A 22,896-nucleotide genomic window follows, 5' to 3' on the forward strand; every position below is an offset into this window, starting at 1 on the left:
GTACTATGATTGCTTTTATAAATGAGGAAATTAAAGCACAGAGAGGTTAAGTAACTTGTTCAGTATCACAGGAAGTTTGGCAACAAAACCTGGTTTCATTATCACTCTTATTCTTCCAGGAATTTTCAGATTATTGGCTAAAACTACTTGCAGGATATTATGGCAGACATTCTGAACAAATGTGCCCAGAAAATAGGTTAAATTTGTGACTTCTGTATCTTCTCATATGGGCTATGGCCCAAGTACTCATGGAATATAGTCCATGACTTTCTATAAGAATTTGTGTCATTTTAATTTCGGTTTAAGTCAAACTGCAGCTCTATCAAAATTTTTAGAAATGTGTTTGTAATTCAACGCCTAAAAATCTAGGAACAGTTCATCATGGAAGCAGTAGTCTCAAAAAGCAGTCTCAGAGTTTGTCATTCTTCAGATTATAATCAAAAGAACAAAGAAATCCTGAACCATTTGAATAGAAAGGTCTAAAGTTCCACTCCTTCAGAGGAGCATTTTGACTGAAGAATGTATCATGAATGTCACGATACATTCATTACCTTCAAAGGCACTTAGGCAATGTGAAAGAAGCTAAATGAGTGAGTGAGTCACTAACCATTGAGGATACTGAAAATATGAACATTTAGATACCTGAAAATTCATATATTTTCGTTAGATATATGCATAGTTATTCTGCTAAAAATAACATTGCCTCTTGAAAGTACATCTACTTTCAAGTAATTTATAGAAAAAAAAAGTTGGACTAATTAGAATTATGTTGGGATGTAAGGCAAATATTTGTAGTAGGAAATAGCAATCCTAAAATGATGAATAAATAGAGTCCAAGAATAAAACATTAATAGAGCATAAGAAGACAATCACACTGCTATTGGTTTTGTTTTCTGTTCAATCTGCTCACTGTATTTTTTTTTTGGTTGTTTAACTTAACTTGTTTTAAGTTGATGATGTCCAGTAATAAAACAGAATTGAGATTATTGCAAACATGACTGATTTTGTAATCACATATTATTACCATAAACTTTAACATTGCACTTACTGACTTATGTTTTACTTCAGCATAAATATAATGAATTAAAATGTCCATTAGCATAACTTTTTTTTGGGAGGGGGGCAGGGTCTCTCGCTCTCTTGCCAGAGCTGATGTGCAGCAGCACGATCATAGCTCACTGCAGCCTCGAATTCCTGCGCTCAAGAGATCCTCCCACCTCAGTCTCCAAAGTATCTGGGACTACAGGCACACACCACCATGCCCAGTTAATTTTTCAAAAAAAATTTTGTAGAGGCAAGGTCTCACTATGTTGCTTAGGCTGGCCTTGAACCCCTGGCTTCAGGTGACCATTGTACCTTTGCCTCCCAAAGTGCTGAGATTACAGGAAACTAGCCCGTAACTCTATTTTAAAATTAATTTCTTACTGTAGAAGGAAATGTACCTTGACTTTTTCTGGTAAATATTTGCATAATGGTTTTTATTAAAATAATAGAATTATAGAACCAGGATGCTCCATCTATACTTGTGCTGTTCACTCTTTCAGAACTTCGAGAAACCAAGACCTCTGAATACTTCAGCCTTTCCCACTACCCTTTAGACTACAGGATTTTATTAATGGATGAAGATCAGGACCGGATATATGTGGGAAGCAAAGATCATATTCTTTCCCTGAATATTAACAATATAAGTCAAGAACCTTTGAGTGTAAGTTTATCCTTTTCACGAGGCCAGTGTCCACCTTTTGAGTGTCTCTTTTTTAAAAAGCATTAAGTAAAAAATAATATGCATTTTATTAGAGCAATAGAAAATACTGGTCCCATGTTACTATGAAAGTTAGTATTTTTTCATGGACTGAAAAGATACTAAGTTCAGTTCTCCTCGTCTAGTTCCATAGTTTTTAACAATTCAAAACCCGGAGCTAACTGAGAAAATACCACCTGTGTGTAAATATATAAAGAAAGAAAAAAGGGAGTGTAGAGTAGTGCATGAAAGAAGTGGTCAGAGAAAAGGAAGATCTACTTTGTCATCTCCATGTAACCCATGAAGGGCCTGAAAGGAAAACAGCTATTAAATACGCTGTTACTTGATCCAGTGTGGCCTATATTTATCATTCTATTTCACAAGGAAATAAAATTGAGCTTCACTGGAGTAAAGAAATACAAGTAGATTAATTATAAATTTATTACAACAAGGAGACTTCCGCATTTGCGGAAGTGTTAACATAGGCAATGGACTGACAACTAAATTAATGATTATTGCCAGACTGGACCCAAGGCTGCAACTACTTAGAATACTAGCACAGTATTTCAGAGAGAGAGAGAGAATCTCTTGAATTTCATCCAAGTTATTTTAGCTATTGAAGGTACCTAGGGGCCCATCTTATGTAAATCTAGCCTGGCTGTGTGATTTACCAAAAATAATATTAACTGAGAAAGAGATGTAAATGTAAATTTACTGTCATATAAGCAGTTAGGAAAAGTGTAGTATGTCAGAAGGAGTGAAAAATTATATCGTTCACATTTATGTTAATAATTGTTTTAATATACAATCAGTAAATGAACATACGTTATTGAAAAGCATTTGTGAAAGGAAACACTGATGGAAGAAATAAAAAGTAATTGTAATTGTTAAACTAATAGAATATTAATGAATTCATAAAAAGAGAGAATTTTAAAGTTTTAGTATAGGATCACCTTAAATAAATCTGTTAACAAAAAGTAAATGAAGAGTACTGGGCTGTCATACGTACAAGTGAGATTATGCAACCTTTATTTTTCTTTCTGAGCAGGTTTTCTGGCCAGCATCTACAATCAAAGTTGAAGAATGCAAAATGGCTGGCAAAGATCCCACAGTAAGTGTTTTTTTTTTTTTTTTAAAAACCCACTAACTTAAATATTTGGTTTTCGAATCCATGTACTTTGAGGGAAGCCAAAAATGAGACAAAGGATGGTGGTGTTTTAAATTTTTGGCTGGACACAGGCTAAACACCTAAACATTGAGGAGACTGGAACTCTCGGGCTCTCTGTCACTTCAGAATTCCTAACTGGGCAAAAATTGCTTGCCTTGCTTTCATTATTTCATTCAGATACATTTCATGATGGATTTCAGTAATAACCTCTGTTCCTAGTGGATCCAACCTGCAGAATTCTCAGCAGGCTCCTGAAACGATGATAATGCAAGTGTCTGGAGCAGCTCCCAGATACCCTGTGGGCTTTTCCAAACAAAGATTCTCGGCAAAAGGGTAGTGGTTAGCCAGCAAATTCCGTAAATATAAATCACCGGTGATAAATGGTACCTCTGTTAATTAAAAATAGCCACAGAAACAGCAACAGAGACAGATACAAGTATCAATAAATACTCAGTATGCAACGCTTGTGCAAATTGTATTCCTCTAGGTGAGATTCAAAATAAAGAATCAAGGAAGAAATCTATATTAATTTCTACAAATGACTGCTGAAAGTAGTACATTGTTATTCTTGAATATTCTAAAACAATACGTGGAGCAGATCTTTAATGTGTACACGTCATTTAATGTTTATAAGGGAGCGTATATGTCATCTCACCATTTTGCCTCAAATAATGAAAATGTAATAGAACCAAGCATCAAAATCACCTTCTCTTTCAAAAATAGTTTGGTCAAGAGGTTTCTTTCTTCATTCATTCCTTCCATTATTTGCTCAATAAATACTGATTCAGCACCTGTTATATATCTAGCACGGAGCTAGTTGCTAAAGACATAGTTGGTGCAAAGACAGAAATAGTTCTAACTCCAGTCAACTTTATTATCTTGTTAGAAAAGTCAGCCATAATCAAATGAGCATGGAAATACAAACTAATTTAGAAATAAGCTAGAAATATGGTAATCGGGTGGACAGACTAGTCAGTATATACACATACATTCAGGTCTCAGGTCATAACAAGTAATAGACCACCTTAGGGTTAAAAAAATGTTGACTAATCATTTATTTTGTGGTAGGGTCAAGAGATACTGATTTCAGGAGTGAAGACTGTGCCCTGAGTCTTGGAAGTAGAGATGGATCAGACAAGACCAAACATGGGAAAAATACTAATCCTGTGGAAAGTGGAAATATGGGATTGAGGAAATGAAACGTTTATTTTCATTGACTCCTAACAGCCCCAGGTGTAAAGTTGCAAAAATTTTTGGCTGAAGGCAGGACCATGGAAGACTCTGGAGGGTAGGATATCTGGCCTTAACTAAAGGGTTCTTGGAGTGATTTATCCAATAAGAAAAATTTAAAAGTGAGCAGGAGAAATTTGCAGGGGCATATCTGCTATCCAAGGGACCTGTTAGACCACAATCTTGGGGGGAAAATCCAGAAAAATGTAGAAAAAACACTTACATATATTACAACGATGTTCCAGGAAACTAATGGTAGAATGAAGCATAATGTTGCAGAGAATGATGTTTTGTCCCCTGAGGCTATTATTTTAATAATTGTGAATGAATTAAACTATTTTCTTTTCTCTCTATGGGATTTTTTCCCACTGATGTGTGTCTGATCATGCCTTGCCTTTTGCCACAATAATATCCCGTGGCTGTAGTTCCTGAATTTCATTGTCCTTTGTTCAAAATGATTTGCAATTCCCATTCATAAGAACTGCCACAGGCAGAATGTGCAGAATTTAGGTACCTTTGTACCTTCTATTTCCAAAAATTGCTGTTGAGTTTCTGAAGATTCTTAGACAAGTCATTTGGTTTCTGCTTCCTTTGTCAAAATAGAAACCCTGAGGTTTTTGTTTTGCTTTTTGACAATTAAAAGTTATTAGATAAAAATCTTCAATACATGCTGACATTTTCCCATAGTTTTGTCATGCTGTAATTTGTTGATATTTTTAATTTCTACTATAAGGCCAGTTGTTTTACACAAGGGAAATATCTAATGGAGTGCTCTTTCCTAGGTATTTTTAGGGCTCGGCCGGACAGGTTTTGTTTGTCCATACAATATTGTTGAGTCCTGGGAAACACTAATCAAAAAGTGATTAGTGTCTATGCAAGAAAATAATGTCTGACAAATCCGTCTCATTTCATACATGTGAAGTACTTACAGAAGTGTCCTTTACTTAGACTCTGGGGAAAAAAAGGCCTGTGGTAGAAAAATAATGTGAAATAGATCTTTGGAAGTTCTGTAGAACAACCTATCCTCCTTTCATTTCTCAATGAAACCACATACTTAAGAACTTTTTAAAACTTGGAATAAATATTATCTAATAACCTAATACTTTTAAAACACAGGAATCGATTATTTTAATTTGCACAAATTATTTAGTTGTTGTGAAGAAGCTGGTGGTGAGTTAGATGGAGTCCTTACATTTAAGTCTTCATAACGTACTGGAGATGATGAGATGTATATACAATAATATTCAGAAAAAATACCCAACATTTAATGGAACAGGCCAGGTCTTGTTGTAAGTGCTTTATTTTAATCCTCATAACAATGCTACAAGGTGGGCATTATTGTCACCACCTGTATTTTTAAGATAAAATACCTGCATTACTAAGAAAGCGAGACACTGAAGCTGTGCTGCTGTGAAGTGGGACGGTCTTTGTCTAAGTCACACGCAACTCTGGATTCTGTACTCTTAGCCACTAATACATGCTACCCTACCAGAGAGAAAATGATAAATGCTAAGGGATACACACAAAGCACATCTGGGATATTTAGGAAAGGTTTGATAGATTTTGTGGTAATCATATTAGAACTTGTTAACCTTTTATTTCAATGGTATTGAAATTCGAACAAGTTGTACCCTCTCTCTCTTCCAGTGTTTGATATGTGCTACATGATGTTGATTCTCTTGTCTTTCAATAATCTTCCCGTGTTTTCAGCCTGGGAAACATCTACTCACCCCTTCAGGTCACAGTGCATACAAGCATGGGAAATCGTTGCAACTGATTGTCAGGGCTTGAGGGTAGGACACAGTAGATGCTGAGTTTATTAATGCTTTTAGATTAATTATGTTTGTAGCACATTTATTATGCATATATTTTAGAGGTATATTTTCATTAAGCTAAAACTTTCTGCTTTTAGCTCTGTAAATCATCTAAGCAGAACATAAAGTGGTAGCAATTAATATCCATACTGCTATAACAACTGAAAGCAAAAATAAAACAAGAATTAAGCATCCCTTAATCCTTCAGATTTTTTGGTTGTATCAAATTTTAATTGACATTATAACAAGATAACAATTATTAGAAGAAAATTTAATGTGATTTAACATTTGATCTTAGGTAATAATATAGCATAATTCTGTAATAAACTAACGTTTTTAAAGAAAATAAATTTTCATGGTGGGAATATAGCTAATTTTCTGCCTCAGCTAAAAAGAATATAACCTACTTCCCATTTCTCTTCCTGCCACTGCATACTCACATTCCTACATGCTCCATTTATTTCTAAATGCTAATATTTTATTCATACTCTAAATAAATTGAGGTTAAACAATAGCACATGCTGTCAAACATATACATGAGATAGGGCTTAATGAATGTACTATGTAAATACTATAGGAGACAGTTGAAAAATTAAGTAGGATTATATATATTTAGATATATATACATTACATGCACATGGTGTCAAACTTGATTTATTAGTTGTAGAATATCAGTTTCCCTATTTCTGTGACCATACAATCCTAAGCTCCTAAAAAATACATTTTCTTTATCAAAATACCTTGATTAATTTCCCTAGACCAAGAAGGTACAGACCAAGAAGAAGAAAGTATGAAGTATATTTATGTCATTGCAGAGTATAGGCCATGATGAGTCAATATTTTTAAAGGCCTGTTCACCTGTGCTCCAGGATATATTTTTAAAACATATATTTTTATATTATAAAAGTAATATATTTTCAATATAACAATCTTTGAAGACCTAGAAAAGTACATAGAAAGCAACAGAAAATAAACCATCTCTTATTAGCTCTTCGACCTTGGAAACTTAAACTTTCTGTGCATCTTGGTTTTCTTATCTGTGAAATGTGCTAATCTGTAGCACTTAACCTTATTGGGTTGTTAAGAGGATTGATGAGTTAATATTTGCAGAGAGCTTAGAGCAGTGCATAGTACGTAGTTAATACTGTATCACTGTTAAAGAAAGTAAATTGCACTACTGAAACATAATCACTCTTAACAATTCAGGGCATATTCTTCCAGGATTTTGTTATATAGACATAAATGTTTATAAAAAATAGAATTTTATTATATGCTGTATAATGTTAGCAGCCTTATATTTCATTAACATTGTGCCAGGAAATCATTTCAAAAGAGAATTAAACAATGAAAAGAGAGCATCCATGGTATTTATTTCCACTGAAGTCTCTAAGGCTTCATTCATACTCCAAACTTTTTGTGGATTTTTACTGTGGTCAGGACCTGCACTAAGCTTTATGCAGGACAGATGCCCTGACCATTTCACTGGGTTTATAGACAATATCAATTTTAAAATGCAAATAAAACAAATCTAATATTGGACAGTTGGATGTGTTTATTATGTTCCAGATACTATTTCTACTGCTTTATTAATATATTGTCCACAACAAGTATTACCATTGCCATTTTAGAAAGGCAAAGATTGAAGCATCCAGAGGCCAAGTAACTGTCTTCGGTTCTGAAAGCTAGTAAAAGATGAAGCCAAAGTTTAAACCGAGGTCATCTGGCTCTGAGACCTGCATACTTAAATCTACTCGGTCTTCTCTGCAATACTCTCTAGTGCCTATCTGAAGACTATGGCAGGATGGCAGACCAACTGTAATTACACCTTTCTTGATTTCATCACACAGTTATCCTGTAACCCTTCTAGGCACTAGTCTGCAAGTAAATCTTGCACTCCCATGTCTCTGTTTTCTGTTCATGCTATTTTTTTTTTGTTGAAATGTTCTTTCCTTATTATGCTTTTGCCTGTGAAAATCTCTAAATTATTCTGCAAGACTCAGCTCAAATGTCACCTCTACTCAAATCTTTACCCCAGATCAGCATTATTTAATGTCTTTCTTTCCTTCTACAATACATTTTTAAAAATACAGTCCTATTGCAGTATCTACCACAGTCTGATACATTATGCTCTCCTTTCTCTAAAAGCATGTGTTGGTTGAGTCTATTCATTCCAGTGTTGCTAGTACCATATACAGTGCCTTGCGTAGAATGACTTCAGCACATATTTGCAGGATGGAATTGACACTATTGCAGCAGTTTAGGTCAGAAACGAAGGCAGCACAATGGAAATGGAAAGGACCGAGATAATAATTTTCAATAATTAACTCATCTGAATTGTTTTTCCTTTTGTAGTCTTGTGTGTGGGGAGGGGTAGGGAGCACACTGAGCAACAGATAGTGTGGGAATCTGTTCATTGCTAATCAGATTCCTATAGAAAAGCTGCACAGTGGAGAGTGGCTGTGGTTCAAGTCCCAGTTTAGTTACTTATTAAAACTAGAACTCTTTATTTAACCTCTCTGGGACTCAATTTCCTCATCACTAAAATGGAGTAGTAATAAATTGGTGCATTGTTATGAGAATTAAACAATCTACATGAAAGGATTAAGAGCTCTGTGAATATTAATAAATGTTATAAAAACTAAAAAGTTATATCAGTATTAACTTATAAAAACAACTGTGCATCCTGGCTAACGTGATGAAACCCCGTCTCTACTAAAAACACAAAAAATTAGCCGGGTGTGGTGGCACATGCCTGTAGTCCCAGCTCCTCAGGATGTACAGGAGAATCGCTTGAACTCAGGAAGCGGAGGTTGCAGTGAGCCGAGATTGTGCCACTGCACTCCAGCCTGGGCAGCAGAGACATTCAGTCCCCCACCCCCACCCCCGCAGGAAACAACTTTGGACTTCTCATCCAATGACAAATTATAAAGCAGCTAAAAGTACAGGATTCAGTGTTAGAGATGTATGTGTTTGTAAATCTGCTTTAGTTACTACCTATATGATCTCAGACAGGTTATTTTTTTAAAAAGCTCTACAGTTTATTTTTCCAAAAGGAACTGAGTTACGGTAAAAACCTGAATGAATATGGTAAAAACCTTACAGTGCCTAAGTAGCATACAGTAAGTTTTAAATAAATGTCTGCTCTAAAGGTAAAAATCAAACTTTCTGAAGGTAAAAATAAAAGATAAAACATACAATATGATTATTTCATAGTCTAGGATATAATAAACTCTAAATAAATATTAGTCATAATAAGCAGATAGATACATGAAATGAGTATAGTGCATTTGAAATATAAAAGAGATGTTATTGACTTCTTTCATTTTACCAATACCAGTAATTCGTGAAAGTACATTGACATCCATAAGACCCAAGATGAGAGAGACATAACCTGTTATTAAAGGAATTGGATTGAATTATTTATATCTTATGGGGAAATATTGAAATATTGTATACAGAATCCCAGAATGACTAAACTTGAATGTGAAAAAATATGCATGCGTCTCATTCCTCATAGATTCCCTTTACATAGACACATTATAAACACACCATATTTCATCTGTGCTTTTTCTTCGGAAACATGTTATCTGTAGTTACGTAATCAATTTCCAGATACCTCTATAAACAGGTGTCAAGAAATGACACTGTGTATTTAACAAAAGTCCTTAATGATTTAAAAATAAAGTATATGGTCTAGTCTGTAAGGATTAATTTCTTTGACTACAGAATTAATGATTGATTATTTAATAATAAAAATGTATCATAGAAACACCTGTATAAAATTACTGCATAAGAAAAGAAGTATATATTTGCTGGCAAGTAATAATGAACATAAAAGGAAAAATGATGGAAAATGTAAAATAATATTGATTTTAATTTTAACTTCTATTTTAGCAACGTTTATTTTGTTTTAGTTTTTCAATAATTTAAATAATAGATACGCTTTATTAAAAAATAGGAGAGGCTGGGCGTGGTGGCTCACACCTGTAATCCCAGCACTTTGGGAGGCAAGGCGAGTGGATCATGAGGTCAGGAGATCAAGACCATCCTGGCTAACATGGTGAAACCCCATCTCTACTAAAAACACACACACGCAAAAATTAGCCGGGCATGGTGGCACATGCCCGTAATCCTAGCTACTCAGGAGGCTGAGGCAGGAGAATCACTTGAACCCGGGAGGCGGAGGTTGCAGTGAGCTGAGATCGCGCCACTGCCCTCCAGCCTGAGCAACAGAACAAGACTCTGTCTCAAAAAAAAAAAAAAAAAAAAAAAAGGAGCATACATGGTACCTAGCAGGGGGAAAAGCGAAATATATTTTCTGACCACCCAGGCCACCCAGGGAAAAATTACTGTTAACTTTTGATACGTTTCTTTATAGTTTTTAATAAAAATACTGTCTCTAATATACAATCATTTTATTATGTTCTTTGAGAGAAAAATGACTTCGTGAAGTCATTCAGTCTCAGGCTTGATTGAATTATAGTCAGCAAAGGATAGTGAAGCTAGTAACTGGAACATTCAGTGGTTAATTTAGTCACAGAGATGTGTATCTAGTGCTGACTATGTTTCTGTGCTCCTGCAAGGTCACAGTCAATTGAGAATTGCAATAATTATTTTATTTCATTGGGTGAATAAATGACAGCCTTGCTTTTACTTGAACTGGGAGCAAGTAAGAAAGGAGTTTCTATGAGAGAAGAAGGGAATATTTTAGGGGATCCAGGGCAAAGAGAATGATTATGTCATTCCTCATAGAAGGCAGTCATTGTGCTGGCATTTTGTTGGAGATTAGTTTTATTTAGTTTTATTTGCCAGTTCTTAAGGTGAATAGTGTTTGCCATTGTGTACTAATGGTAATATGGAACTTGTATAGGCACAGGTGCATTCAGAACACGTTTATATAATGTGTGTGTGTTTATTGTTTTAAGGAAAACTTGAGAAAAAATAACTTCTATGTGTTAATTTGTAAACTTTCTCAGGTAAATAATATGTTTATAAAGTTTCAGGACGTAAAAATTTAGACAGTGTTGTAATATGAGAATAATGAAATAGAGCATTTTACTTACTATCTGCCGTGCACTATATTTCTCTTGAAATAAATCAGTGGAATAAACCATGTTGTTATTTTAATATTTCTGGAAATACATCTTTTAACAATAAAAAAATGGAGCAGAAAGGAAAATGTATAGCAAAGTATTGGCAAACAATATTTGCGTTGACATGTATAAATTTGAGATCATTTTCAAATGAAGTATTAGAATTAGTCCAGATTAAAACAGAAATAGAAAAAGCAGGGCACGTATGACAACTTTGTTCAGTTGCATTCTACAAGCGTAGAGATTTTTGTGTTTTTCTCAGTAAGGATGCCCAGAGAATTTGATTATACCCTGTCAAATAGTAGGTAATCAGTAAATATTTGTTGAGCAACTGTTCCTGTAATAATGTTTTGACTATTCCTGAACCACTGTTTTCCTTCAGTTGCACCAAATCTTAGTATTTGATTTGGTACTTCTACAAGTTAGATAAGTATTCTCAAATTACCTTGAAGAGGTGCAAATATATTAATAGTTTCCCAAAGATATGGCCTAATATAAACCTGTCCAACCTGTGACCTACGGGCCTCATGTAACCCAGGACAGCTTTGAATGTGGCCCAACACAAATTCGTAAATTTTCTTAAAACATGAGATTTTTTTTTTTTGCGATTTTTTTTTTTTTTTTTAGCTCGTCAGCTATTGCTAGGGTTAGTGTATTTTATGCGTGGCCCAAGACAATTCTTCTTCCAGTATGGCCTAGGGAAGCCAAAAGATTGGACACCCCTGGACTAATAACATCAAAAGTTTATGTCACCTCATTGTTACCTATCATACACGATCTCAGGTTAACATAGCTAACTGAAATAACAGTGAAAATCATTGAGTTACTAACTGCTTATTTACTGATTCTTTTAGCACGGCTGTGGGAACTTTGTCCGTGTAATTCAGACTTTCAATCGTACACATTTATATGTCTGTGGGAGTGGTGCTTTCAGTCCCGTCTGTACTTACTTGAACAGAGGGAGGAGATCAGAGGTAAGCGTAACTATTTAACATTCTTAGTTTTGATATTAGTGTCAAGGATTTTTGAAACTGTGTTTTAGAGTAAAGACTTGGAAATATCAATATTCATAAATATTTTCATGCCCTTTAAACATAAAGTATATTACATATTTTCCTGTCCGCCAAGTTACTTGAAGTATCACCTTTTGCCTTCAGCTAAAAATGTGTATATATTTTTGTGTGTATTATAAATATGTAAATATATATATATACTTTTAGTTGGACACAACTATATATATATAGTTTTAGTGTATATGTATATATTTTTAGTATATATTTGTAAAGCTGTAAAAGATAAAAGAAAAATGTTATAGTTTCAAGATAACTTGAATGTAATACAGTGATATTTGCTCCAAATTATAGAAATATTGTAGCATAAACTTAACCTTCTCAAATCTAGTAAATTTCTTGTCTTTCAAATTCAATAAAACTTTATAAATGTATATCTGTAAAAGATGTATAAAGCAGGATGCCAAGTATCTGCTGAAAAGAACTTGATGTAATTAACAAATCATACTTTTATCTTAGACCAACATCATCCTACATTAGGCTATTCCAGCCTTATTCTTACATTAGTTAGAGTGATATGGGGTATTATGATATGATGTTTGCTGAACACTAGTCAAATATATACCTAATGTATAGTCGAATATGAGGCTGGTTGAACTTTACCTGTGCTACTTAAGCCTTTGTTATCCCAGTCCACAGCTGTTGACTAAGGAAAGTACATTACACCGAGAGAGTTTCTACTCATTCTTTTAGTCAAACATCTTGTTTTACTTAATATAACTATTTTAAAAACTGAATTTTTTTTTTTTTTTTTTTGAGATGGAGTTTTGCTCAGTCGCCCAGGCTGGAGTGCAATGGCGCGATCTCGGCTCACTGCAAGCTCCGCCTCCTGGATTCACGCCATTCTCCTGCCTCAGCCTCCCAAGTAGCTGGGACTATAGGCATCTGCCACCACGCCCAGCTAATTTTTTGTATTTTTAGTAGAGACGGGGTTTCACTGTGTTAACCAGGATGGTCTTGATGTCCTGACCTTATGATCCACCCGCCTCGGCTTCCCAAAGTGCTGGAATTACAGGCATGAGCCACCATGCCTGGCCAAAAACTGAATTTTCAAACTTGGTTTGGCTTTATTATGCAACTTAAATATAGAAAGTCCAGTTTTTAAATAATATTTTAATTTGATTTTTTAGATTAGAATTTTGCAAAAAATAAATATGGCTACTGATCTAAAGCTTATTTTCCTTTAACAACAGTTAATCTATTTTGGTACTAATGACTGAACAATGATGCTTTTTTAAGTTGTTTTTCAGACATGTAATTTATACATAAGTATGTTTTAATGAATAAGAAGTCACTTAAAAATAATTATAATTTGACCCCAAAATGAGACATTTTTAATGTGGTTCAAGATGTTATGAAATATTAAAATTCTTACAAGGAAAGTAAAGTTATGCTTTTTGGAAGAATACAGTTGGCTGCATTGAACTTGTCATTAAAACCACATGCCTGTGATCAATTGATTAAATAAACTACTGCCTCAGACGTCTGCAATCTGTCAGACACTTCCCTGAAGTCTGTGCAGTCACTGTACAGGCCAACAATAGCATAGCCATTTTCAGAGCACACATTTCAAATAAAATTATTTTCCCATGTACGAATTGCCCACTATGCACTTCAAGGCGTAATTGGAAATTCTGTCCAAAAAAATAATCTCCTTTGGAAAACCAGCATGGAATACATTTTAATCACTTTGCTAAATATGAACTACTTTAGTCTCACTTCAAAAGATATGTTTCAAAAGAGAAGCAGTTTCATTAATGAATCTCTGAAATAATATGTGAACATCTTAAGAGCCAATTTAGGTATGAACAGGGTTATGATTTTTAAGCTTTATAAAATGTAGTCCTTGATAGTTCACTCTAGTCGGAGAATCTCACCATAACGTCACTTTTGTACATTTGTAGTATGAAAACCATAGTGTAAATATAGAACTACACAGTTTAATCAAACAGATAATGGATTTGCTTTCTTTTAGTTTAGGATAAAAGATCTCCTAGCATAAAATGACCATGATGCAGAAAGTTTTATTTTGAGAGAATTCTTCTCTATCACTAACATTGTATTTTGTAATCACCAAAGGTAATAGTTACTGCTGATACTTTTATTATTATTGAGAGATGACATTTTTCATCTATTCAACCATAATTTGAAGGTGAACCAAGTTAGGTTGGCAGAGTTATTTTAATTATTCAATTTTATATCTGGGACATTACCTGCCATCTTTTTTTTTTTTTTTTTTTTTTTTTTTTTTTTTTTTTTGAGACGGAGTCTCGCGCTGTCACCCAGGCTGGAGTGCAGTGGCCGGATCTCAGCTCACTGCAAGCTCCGCCTCCCGGGTTCACGCCATTCTCCTGCCTCCGCCTCCCGAGTAGCTGGGACTACAGGCATCCGCCACCTCGGCCGGCTAGTTTTTTGTATTTTTTAGTAGAGACGGGGTTTCACCGTGTTAACCAGGATGGTCTCGATCTCCTGACCTCGTGATCCGCCCGTCTCGGCCTCCCAAAGTGCTGGGATTACAGGCTTGAGCCACCGCGCCCGGCTACCTGCCATCTTTCATTGGAGTGTCTTCATAGATATTCATTGGTGTTAGGGGGATATTTGATGAGCCTACTTCGTGTTTGGCACATCACATGCTTTTGTTATATCCCATTTCTCTTCTATTATTTGCAAGACTGATTCAGAGCTTTCTGAGATTTCAACAGTACCCACCTAAAGAGCCTAGAATCCTTGCTACATGAAGACCTAACCCCAGTTCTTCTCCTGTGTCTACTGTCTTTACTCCTTGTCTTCTGTTCCTGGAAAAAGATAAAGCAATACAAGTGAATTATGACTTTAAATGAATGAATAAAACATAAAGCAAAAATGGTGATTGGTTAATTTTGCAATAAATTCTTGGAATATTACCATATCTTATCTTTGATTTCATCAGATGTTTTCATAACATCTGTTTCAACAACTGAATACCAATTAAGCTCCCCCTAAGCTCCCCTGACCCTGACCCTCATCAGGCAGGTAACTTTACCTTAGACTGACCAAGAATATCACGGGTGACCAAGAATGTCATAGGTATGCAAATTATCCTCTATGCTTTTTGAATGAAATTTGCCACCAATCTAGTCTGTTTCAGTATCTTTTGCTAATATGTTTTCTGTTTTAGAAGAAAAATTATACATTTTCTGTATTAAATTCTTTGATAAAGAACCTTCATATTTTACTTTTTTTTTTTTTTTCCCCATTTAAAGAAAGGATTGGGTTTCTTTCCCTTAAAATCCTTTTTTTGGTTCTGTGACTTCTTTTTTCTAATTTCCTCCTTTCTCTTTTACTTCATTACTAAGCTTCTCAGAGTAGGAGGCTGAATTTCTAGGTTTTATGCTCCAGTTCTGTATATCTTTATTCATCCTTTCTAATATTTCACTCCTACACATTAACTAAAACTGTTTGATTAATGGCAGATTCCTCAGTGACCAAGTTGACTCCCTCAATCTGTATCCCCTCTCCTAGAACAATCTATGACATTAAATTCCGCCATTCATGGTCTGTATTTTTCATTGCTTTTATTGACGTCTATGACCATAGGACACTTTGCTATGCCTACTTTTAAATTTTTCACCACCTACTCTCTGTTATTTTCTCTTATTGTTCAATCCAGAAATATTCATTTAATGAGAATAAAAGCAGAATGAAAATCATGTTGAAGCTTAGGCTACTTTAAAGATCATGGTCTTTCTTATATCTCAACAGAGAAGTAAATTGGAACAATCTTTAGCAGAAAATGGCATGAACAGAATTGTGTTGTCACTCGTGTGTTAGGTAACAGATGATTTGTGGCATGGGGAGAAGGGGAGTGGAAAAGTTGTAGGAGATTAGTTTGAGAGTTGACGTAGAAGACCACAAAAGAGATTGTTTTACTCAGGTGATAGCAATGGTGACAGAGAGTATAAAATGGTATAAAGTATAAAATAGTATAGATGATGTTGATGGATTTGGATATAGAAAAGAAAATGATATAAATGTTGACACTTTCCTTGTTCGTTTGTTATTTTCAGCCTCTTTAATTGTATAGTTGCTATGAACTGAGATGAGAATGAAGAGACCATGTATAGGGTAAAGATTATAAGCCTGAGTTTGGTCTGTTGAATGAGAGATGCCATGGAAAGGTCTAACTAGTGATATCAAGTAGGTGGTTAAATATAAGGCTGAGTATATACATGTGTGAGTCATTGTTTATAAGAGTAACTGGAGCCCAAGAAAAGTATGGATTTAATTATGCAGAGAGGGAGATAAAGTATAGAGTAAAAGAAAAGAATGACTATGATTGAGACTTGAGGGTCTCCTAACTAATGGCCAATTGGAGGAAAATCACCTTACAAACAAGCCTTAAAAGGAGCAGACAGGGCGGAGTGGGGTGGCTCATGTCTGTAATCCCAGCGCTTTAGGAGGCCAAGGTGGGTGGATCACGGGTCAGGAGATAGAGACCATCCTGGCTAACATGGTGAAACCCCGTCTCTACTAAAAATACAAAAAATTAGCCAGGCGTGGTGGTGGGTGCCTGTAGTCCCAGCTACTTGGGAGGCTGAGGCAGGAGAATGGCAAGAACCCAGGAGGCGGAGCTTGCAGTGAGCCAAGATCGCAGCCACTGCACTCCAGCCTGGGTGACAGAGCAAGACTCCATCTTAAAAAAATAAAGAGAAACAGACAGAGGAAGGGGGGTAGGGAAAAAAAGACTATGTTGGTTCTGAGAAATAAAAATAAGTCATTGTAAAAACATAGAAGTTTTCAACAATTCCAAGTGCCATTGAGAATTCAAGTAAGATGAGGTCTAAAAAATAAGCACTGAGTTGTGTATCATGATTGTCATTAAAGATCTTATCAATAAGTGTTTCAATGCAAAATTGACATTAGATGCTGAATTAAAGTGGATTGAAAATAAAATGGCAGGTCAGAAAATGGTTATGAGGATGTATGTAATTCCCTGAGAAGTGTGGTTTATAAGGAGAGTAGTATATGGGAGCTGAAGGAGTTGTTTAAATAATGGCATAAAGGCTCCAATTAATAAGATGAAAGTATGTATCAAATAAACGCAAGGAATAATGGAAATCTAAGGTGCCCAAAAAGACAAGACAAGATGAAATCCAAAGCAATGAAATCCGAAGTACTGGCCTCAAAGTAAGAGAACTAGTCTCATGTATTAGTGAATATATCAATATAATACTACATTACTAAATATAATATGGTATTTGTGTGTTTAGTAGTGAGGAATTGAAGATATGCCATTTAAGGGCTTTGCTTTCTCTGCACAGTAGCAATAATATGAGTTGAGAATAAGTTAGGGGGTCAGAAAAATCAGGATTTGACTGTAGTGGCAAAGGCTTGAAATTTTTGATGACAGAACCAGTTGTGATAAGAGAATCTTTGAAAGGCCACTGTACATTGTAGGGGATCCACTTGTGGTTGGTGATCACAAATCTGTAGTGTATTTAATTTACTTTTTTAGGTTACCTTTTACAAAATCTTTAGTAGTTTGGAGGCAAGTATGGAGAATGTAGATAGATGTATTCCTTTGGGGTGTGGATGCAATGAAAAAAGTCATACATTCAAGGAATCGAATGTTGTGTCAAAATTTATTGAAATTAAAAATGGAATCTAGCCAGACACAGTGGCTCATGTCTGTAATCCTAGCACTTTGGGAGGCCAAGGTGGGCAGATCACTTGAGCCCAAGAGTTTTAGACCTGCCCGGGGAACATGGTGAAAGCCCCATCTCTATAAAAAAAAAAAAAAAGAAAAAAAAATACAAAAAAATAACCAGGCATGGTTGTGCATCCCTGTAGTCCTAGCTACTCCAGAGGCTGAGGCATGAGAATCCCTTGAACCTGGGATGTGGAGGTTGCCGTAAGCCGAGATTGCACCACTGCACTCCAGCCCAGGAGATAGAGCTAGACCCTGTCTTTAAAAAACAAACAAACAAACAAAAAACATGGAATCTAACCTGTTAACAAAGTGAAAAAGAGAAAAGCCTAATGAACTGGGGAGAAGTAGAGAAGAGTTCTTAGGAGACAAGTCTGAAGAATTATTTCAGGGTACTTGAGATAGTTATTATTAGGATAGACCACGTCTGCTCCTGGTGGTGACAAGATCTACATCTAGAGTGCTGTGTGATGTAGGAGTAGGTCAGTTGAGAGCAAATGGTACCTAAACAACCTCATCCATTCCTGCAAGACGAACTCTCACTTATTTGGTCATATCGGTCTCCAGCTCTAGAATCACAATAAGGCTTTTTTGTTTGTTTTTCTTCTGGTTTATGATTTTTTTTTAGTTTAGTCGTTAACATGAATGAAGACCTTTTGGAAATGTGATTCACTAGGAGTCAGGAGACTGAATTCAAATTGTGCTATTATCATCACCCTTTAGCTACATGGTCTTCTGGACAAGTCATATTTTTTCATCACCTGTAGAGTGACTTCATTGATGAAGATCTTAGGATACTCAGAAAGAACCTTTTAGGCTAGAGGTCTGTGATTCTTTTTAAGCTCTATTATTCTCTGTTATGTTCAGAGAGGTCCTGCGGTAGTATAGACACTCAGTATAACAACTGTGTACTAGCTTTATTTTTTCAAGGAGTCAAAACTTTAGAATCATCTTTGTTTTCCTGAATATGATCAATTAGAAATTGATTGTGATTGATGATCACATATCTATAGTTGTTTGGATTTACCTTTTTAGGTTCCTTTTACAAAAGTAGTTTGGAGGCACGTATAGAGAATGTAATAGATGTATCCTTTCAGGTGTGGAGGCAATGTGAAAAGGACAACAAGTACAATGAAATTAGAACCACCAAATTACAACTGATTGCCAAGCTCTGTTGATTGCCACTATATAAATTTTCTTACATCTCTGCTGCTCTTACCTTGACCACTGAAAACATGCCATGTCAGATTATTACCTTCTAATTCCTGGACTCTTGTAATAGGAAACTAACCAGTTTTCCTGAATGCAGTGTCTGTTTTTATACATTTCATTCCCAGTCTTCCTAGATAAAGGCCAACTTTCTAGAGCAAGGTTTTGATCTTTCCATTTCCACACTCAAAAATATTACTGAGTTCACATTTCTTTCAGGATAACTTTCAAAAGCCTTAGCTTGATAATTAAGATTCCTTATCATCTTATTTGACCTATTAAAATGGTCATTTGTTTTTACTTTGAATTTTAGTAGGGGGCTTGTACTAACTTTATATAAAGAAAAAGGTACATATTTATACTGACAAGATATTTGTTCTTGCTGAGGCTAAAACCATTGAATTTATTGCCCCCAATCTATAGTCTTCTCTCTTCCCTTTTCCTGCTTAACTTTCCTTCTCAGTAGCAAGCACTATCTAACATATTCCATAGTTTAATTATTTATTAGGTTTCTCACTAGGTTATAAATTACTTGAGGACAAAAATTTTGGTGTATTTTATTTACAATATCCCCAGTGTTTAGTCAGTTTCTGGTACATGGCAGATGCTCAGTAAATTTTTGTTAAATAAATTCATGAGTAAATGGCACATTTTAAATCTGAATTATGAATTGTTTTGTTGAATCTTGTACAATGCTTTATATGATAAAATTAAACAGTAAGATAAAATTCTATGTTTTAAAAATCTTAATTATTTTGAAAATATTATAGTCCTTACATAGATTGTTCCTCTATGGACAATTGTCTTCTTTCGGCTGATGTTCAACACATCTAGTTGAGATTTATAATAATACTTGGTTTTCAAGTGATTTTTGCTAATGTCGATTTGAGGAGAACGACTTCTTGGATTAGCCCTCTGGGGAGTGTAATAGAATGAGAGCTAGCCCTGCTGTGGTTAGCTTGTAATTACAGATCAATTCTCCTCATAGTTTTAGCAAATCTTAATATAGTAAATTGGAAGGCATAATAAGCAACCAACTAGAAAGCATATTAATTTTAACGATGTTTTGTTTTACTGATGAACAATTGTCTTCACTAAATAAGTTATTGTTGCCACATTTTAAATTTTATCTACAATAAAGGACCAAGTTTTCATGATTGACTCCAAGTGTGAATCTGGAAAAGGACGCTGCTCTTTCAACCCCAACGTGAACACGGTGTCTGTTATGATCAGTAAGTAGACAATGAAAGAGGGAGGATTAAACATAAAATAACATGGAAAATTAGCTTGACATGGTAGGCCTGTTCTTGATGGTTGTATGGATGATAGTATATGAGTAAAATAATACGAAGAAAGTTGTGAGCTGAGAAATAGAGAGTTCAGTTTCTCATTTGTAAGAATAAGATTAATTAATAAGCATGTAACTTTTCATCTATAAATGACAGTTTCGTCATACCTAGAGCAAGCCAAGCATTTTTAAAAGTGTGTATATGTATACTTATATGTTATCATGTGTATACTTATATGTATACTTATATATTATCATAAAGTAGTTTTCAGTGTTTTCTGTAATTGTGTTTGTAGTATTAAGTACACCCACTTTTCCTCATGTTTTAGTATTTTTTCTTTACCTTTCATTATTTTTTATTTGTTTTTAGTTGACAAATAATTGTGTATATTTATAGAATACAATGTGGTGTTTTGATCTATGTATATGTAAAGGAAAAATTCATTCAAGCCAATTGACATATCCATTACCTCACCAACTGATTTTTTTGTGGTGAGAATGTTAAAAATCTATTTTTAAGCAATTTGGAAATATACAATAAATTTTATTTATTGTCACCGTGGTCACTGTGCAGTATAGTAGATCACTAAAATCACATAAAATTTATTCCTTGGATAAACATCTTTTTTTTTTGCCCCTCCCTCTATCCTCCAGCCCCTAATAATTACCATTCTACCTCTGTTTCTATGAGATCAACTTTTGTAGATTCTACATATAAGTGAGATCATATGTTATTTGTCTTTCTGTGCCTGGCTTATTTCACTTAGTGTAATGTCCTCCAGTTCCATCCATGTTGTTATAAATGACAACATTTCATTCTTTTTTAAGGCTGTATAGTATTCCATTGTGTATATATGTACCACATTTTTAAAAATCCATTCATATGTTGATGAACACTTAGGTTGCTTCCATGTCTTAGCTTTTGTGAATAATGCTGAAATTAACATGGAAGTATAGACAATGAAATATCACCTCACACCTGTTTGAATGGCTGTTATCAAAAAAGACAAATAACAAGTGTTGGGAAGTATATGGAGAAGAAGAAATTGTGTAAATTGTTGGTGGGATTGTAAATTAGTACAGTCATTTTGGGAAATGGTATGAACATTCCCCCAAAAACAAAAAATAGAATCACCATATGATCCAGCATTTCCTCTTCTGGGTATATATCCAAAGGAATTGAAACCAGTATGTCAAAGAGGTATCTGCACTACTGTGTTTTATTAATCTTTTAGAAATAGTTAAAGGGGTGTTTTTTCAAAGGAAAGATGAACAAAGTGCACGTGTTAGCCAAGTACATTCTCTGGGGATTGTCTAAAAATTGCTATGGCAAAAAGGAGATGGTAATAAAGCTATTTTTTTCATTTTTTCACTTTACACAAAATATCAGTTAAGCCACGTGCCTAATTGCTTAATGATCCACACATAGACAAGTCAATTTTTAAACCTCAGTCATTGAATGGCTTTCCATGACTCACTTAAAAGACATTCTCTTTTGATTAAGACACTTTAAAAATATGCCTGAGTTGGCCTGGAGCAGTGGTTCATGCCTGTAATCCCAGAATTTTGGGAGGCCAGGGTGGGTGGATCACCTAAGGTTGGAAGTTTGAGACCAGCCTGACCAACATGGAGAAACTCTGTCTCTACTAAAAATACAAAAAAATTAGCCAGGCATGGTGGCATGCACCTGTAATCCCAGCTACTTGGGAGGCTGAGGAAGGAGAATCACTTGAACTTGAGAGGCAGAGGTTGCAGTGAGCTGAGATTGTGACATTACATTCCAGTCTGGGCAACAAGAGCGAAACTCCGTATCAAAAAAAAAAAAAAAAAAAATATATATATATATATATATATATGTCTGAGTATAAATATATATCTGAGTATAAATATATATATTTATATGTCTGAGTATTAAATATATATGTATATTTATATATATGAGTACAAATATATATGTATATACTTACATATCTGAGAATATATATATATATCTGAGTTACCATGTGTTGACCAAGTAACAAATGCTGGATTTTAGTATGTCATACATACAGTAGATACCTTTTCCTCTTTGCTTTTTTTAAATGTATTGCCAGCATTAAAATTTCATCCTTCAACCATAGAATAGGTGAAAAATAATTATTGTGTTTAAAATGCTTGCTTTGATTCATCTACATAGATAACTCATCTTTCTTTCTCATATCTGGAAATTACATTAAGACAGGTAAACCTTGGAAGTTATTCAGTGAATTGCTTGAATATTGGCATTCAAATCAGACAGGGAGGAGCCAAAAGTATATCATTTAGGACATAAAGTTAGCTTTGAAACTACAAAGTTATCCAATTATGTCCTATGCAAGGCATGTTTTCAAATATTATTTAATAGAAGCAGTGGTTTGGAAATTCTTTTCTCCATTATAAAGGAAATTTTATTCACCTTCAGAAACCATGTGGTGTGTTTGATAGTAATTAAATATATATAGTTTTCATTTGTTTCCATTTAAATGCTACAAAATAAACCTCAAGGGTCTGTTCACATAGCTGCTACTGGAGTTTTATCTCATTGAATATTGTTTAGAATAATAAGGATTAGAACAAGG

General features: G+C 34.6%; 1 protein-coding gene across 1 annotated transcript in view; it reads left to right on the forward strand.

The window, feature by feature from the left end:
• The window catches only part of SEMA3C (semaphorin 3C), a 178,071-nt gene that overhangs the window by 90,816 nt on the left and 64,359 nt on the right, over positions 1-22,896 (forward strand). The window contains 4 exon segments of the mRNA NM_001260533.1: positions 1,545-1,705; positions 2,790-2,852; positions 11,901-12,020; positions 20,153-20,243. Of these exon segments, the coding sequence (NP_001247462.1) occupies positions 1,545-1,705; positions 2,790-2,852; positions 11,901-12,020; positions 20,153-20,243 (435 nt within the window).

Source organism: Macaca mulatta, chromosome 3 (genome assembly GCF_049350105.2).
Source record: "Macaca mulatta isolate MMU2019108-1 chromosome 3, T2T-MMU8v2.0, whole genome shotgun sequence".
NCBI classification, from domain to species: domain Eukaryota; kingdom Metazoa; phylum Chordata; class Mammalia; order Primates; family Cercopithecidae; genus Macaca; species Macaca mulatta.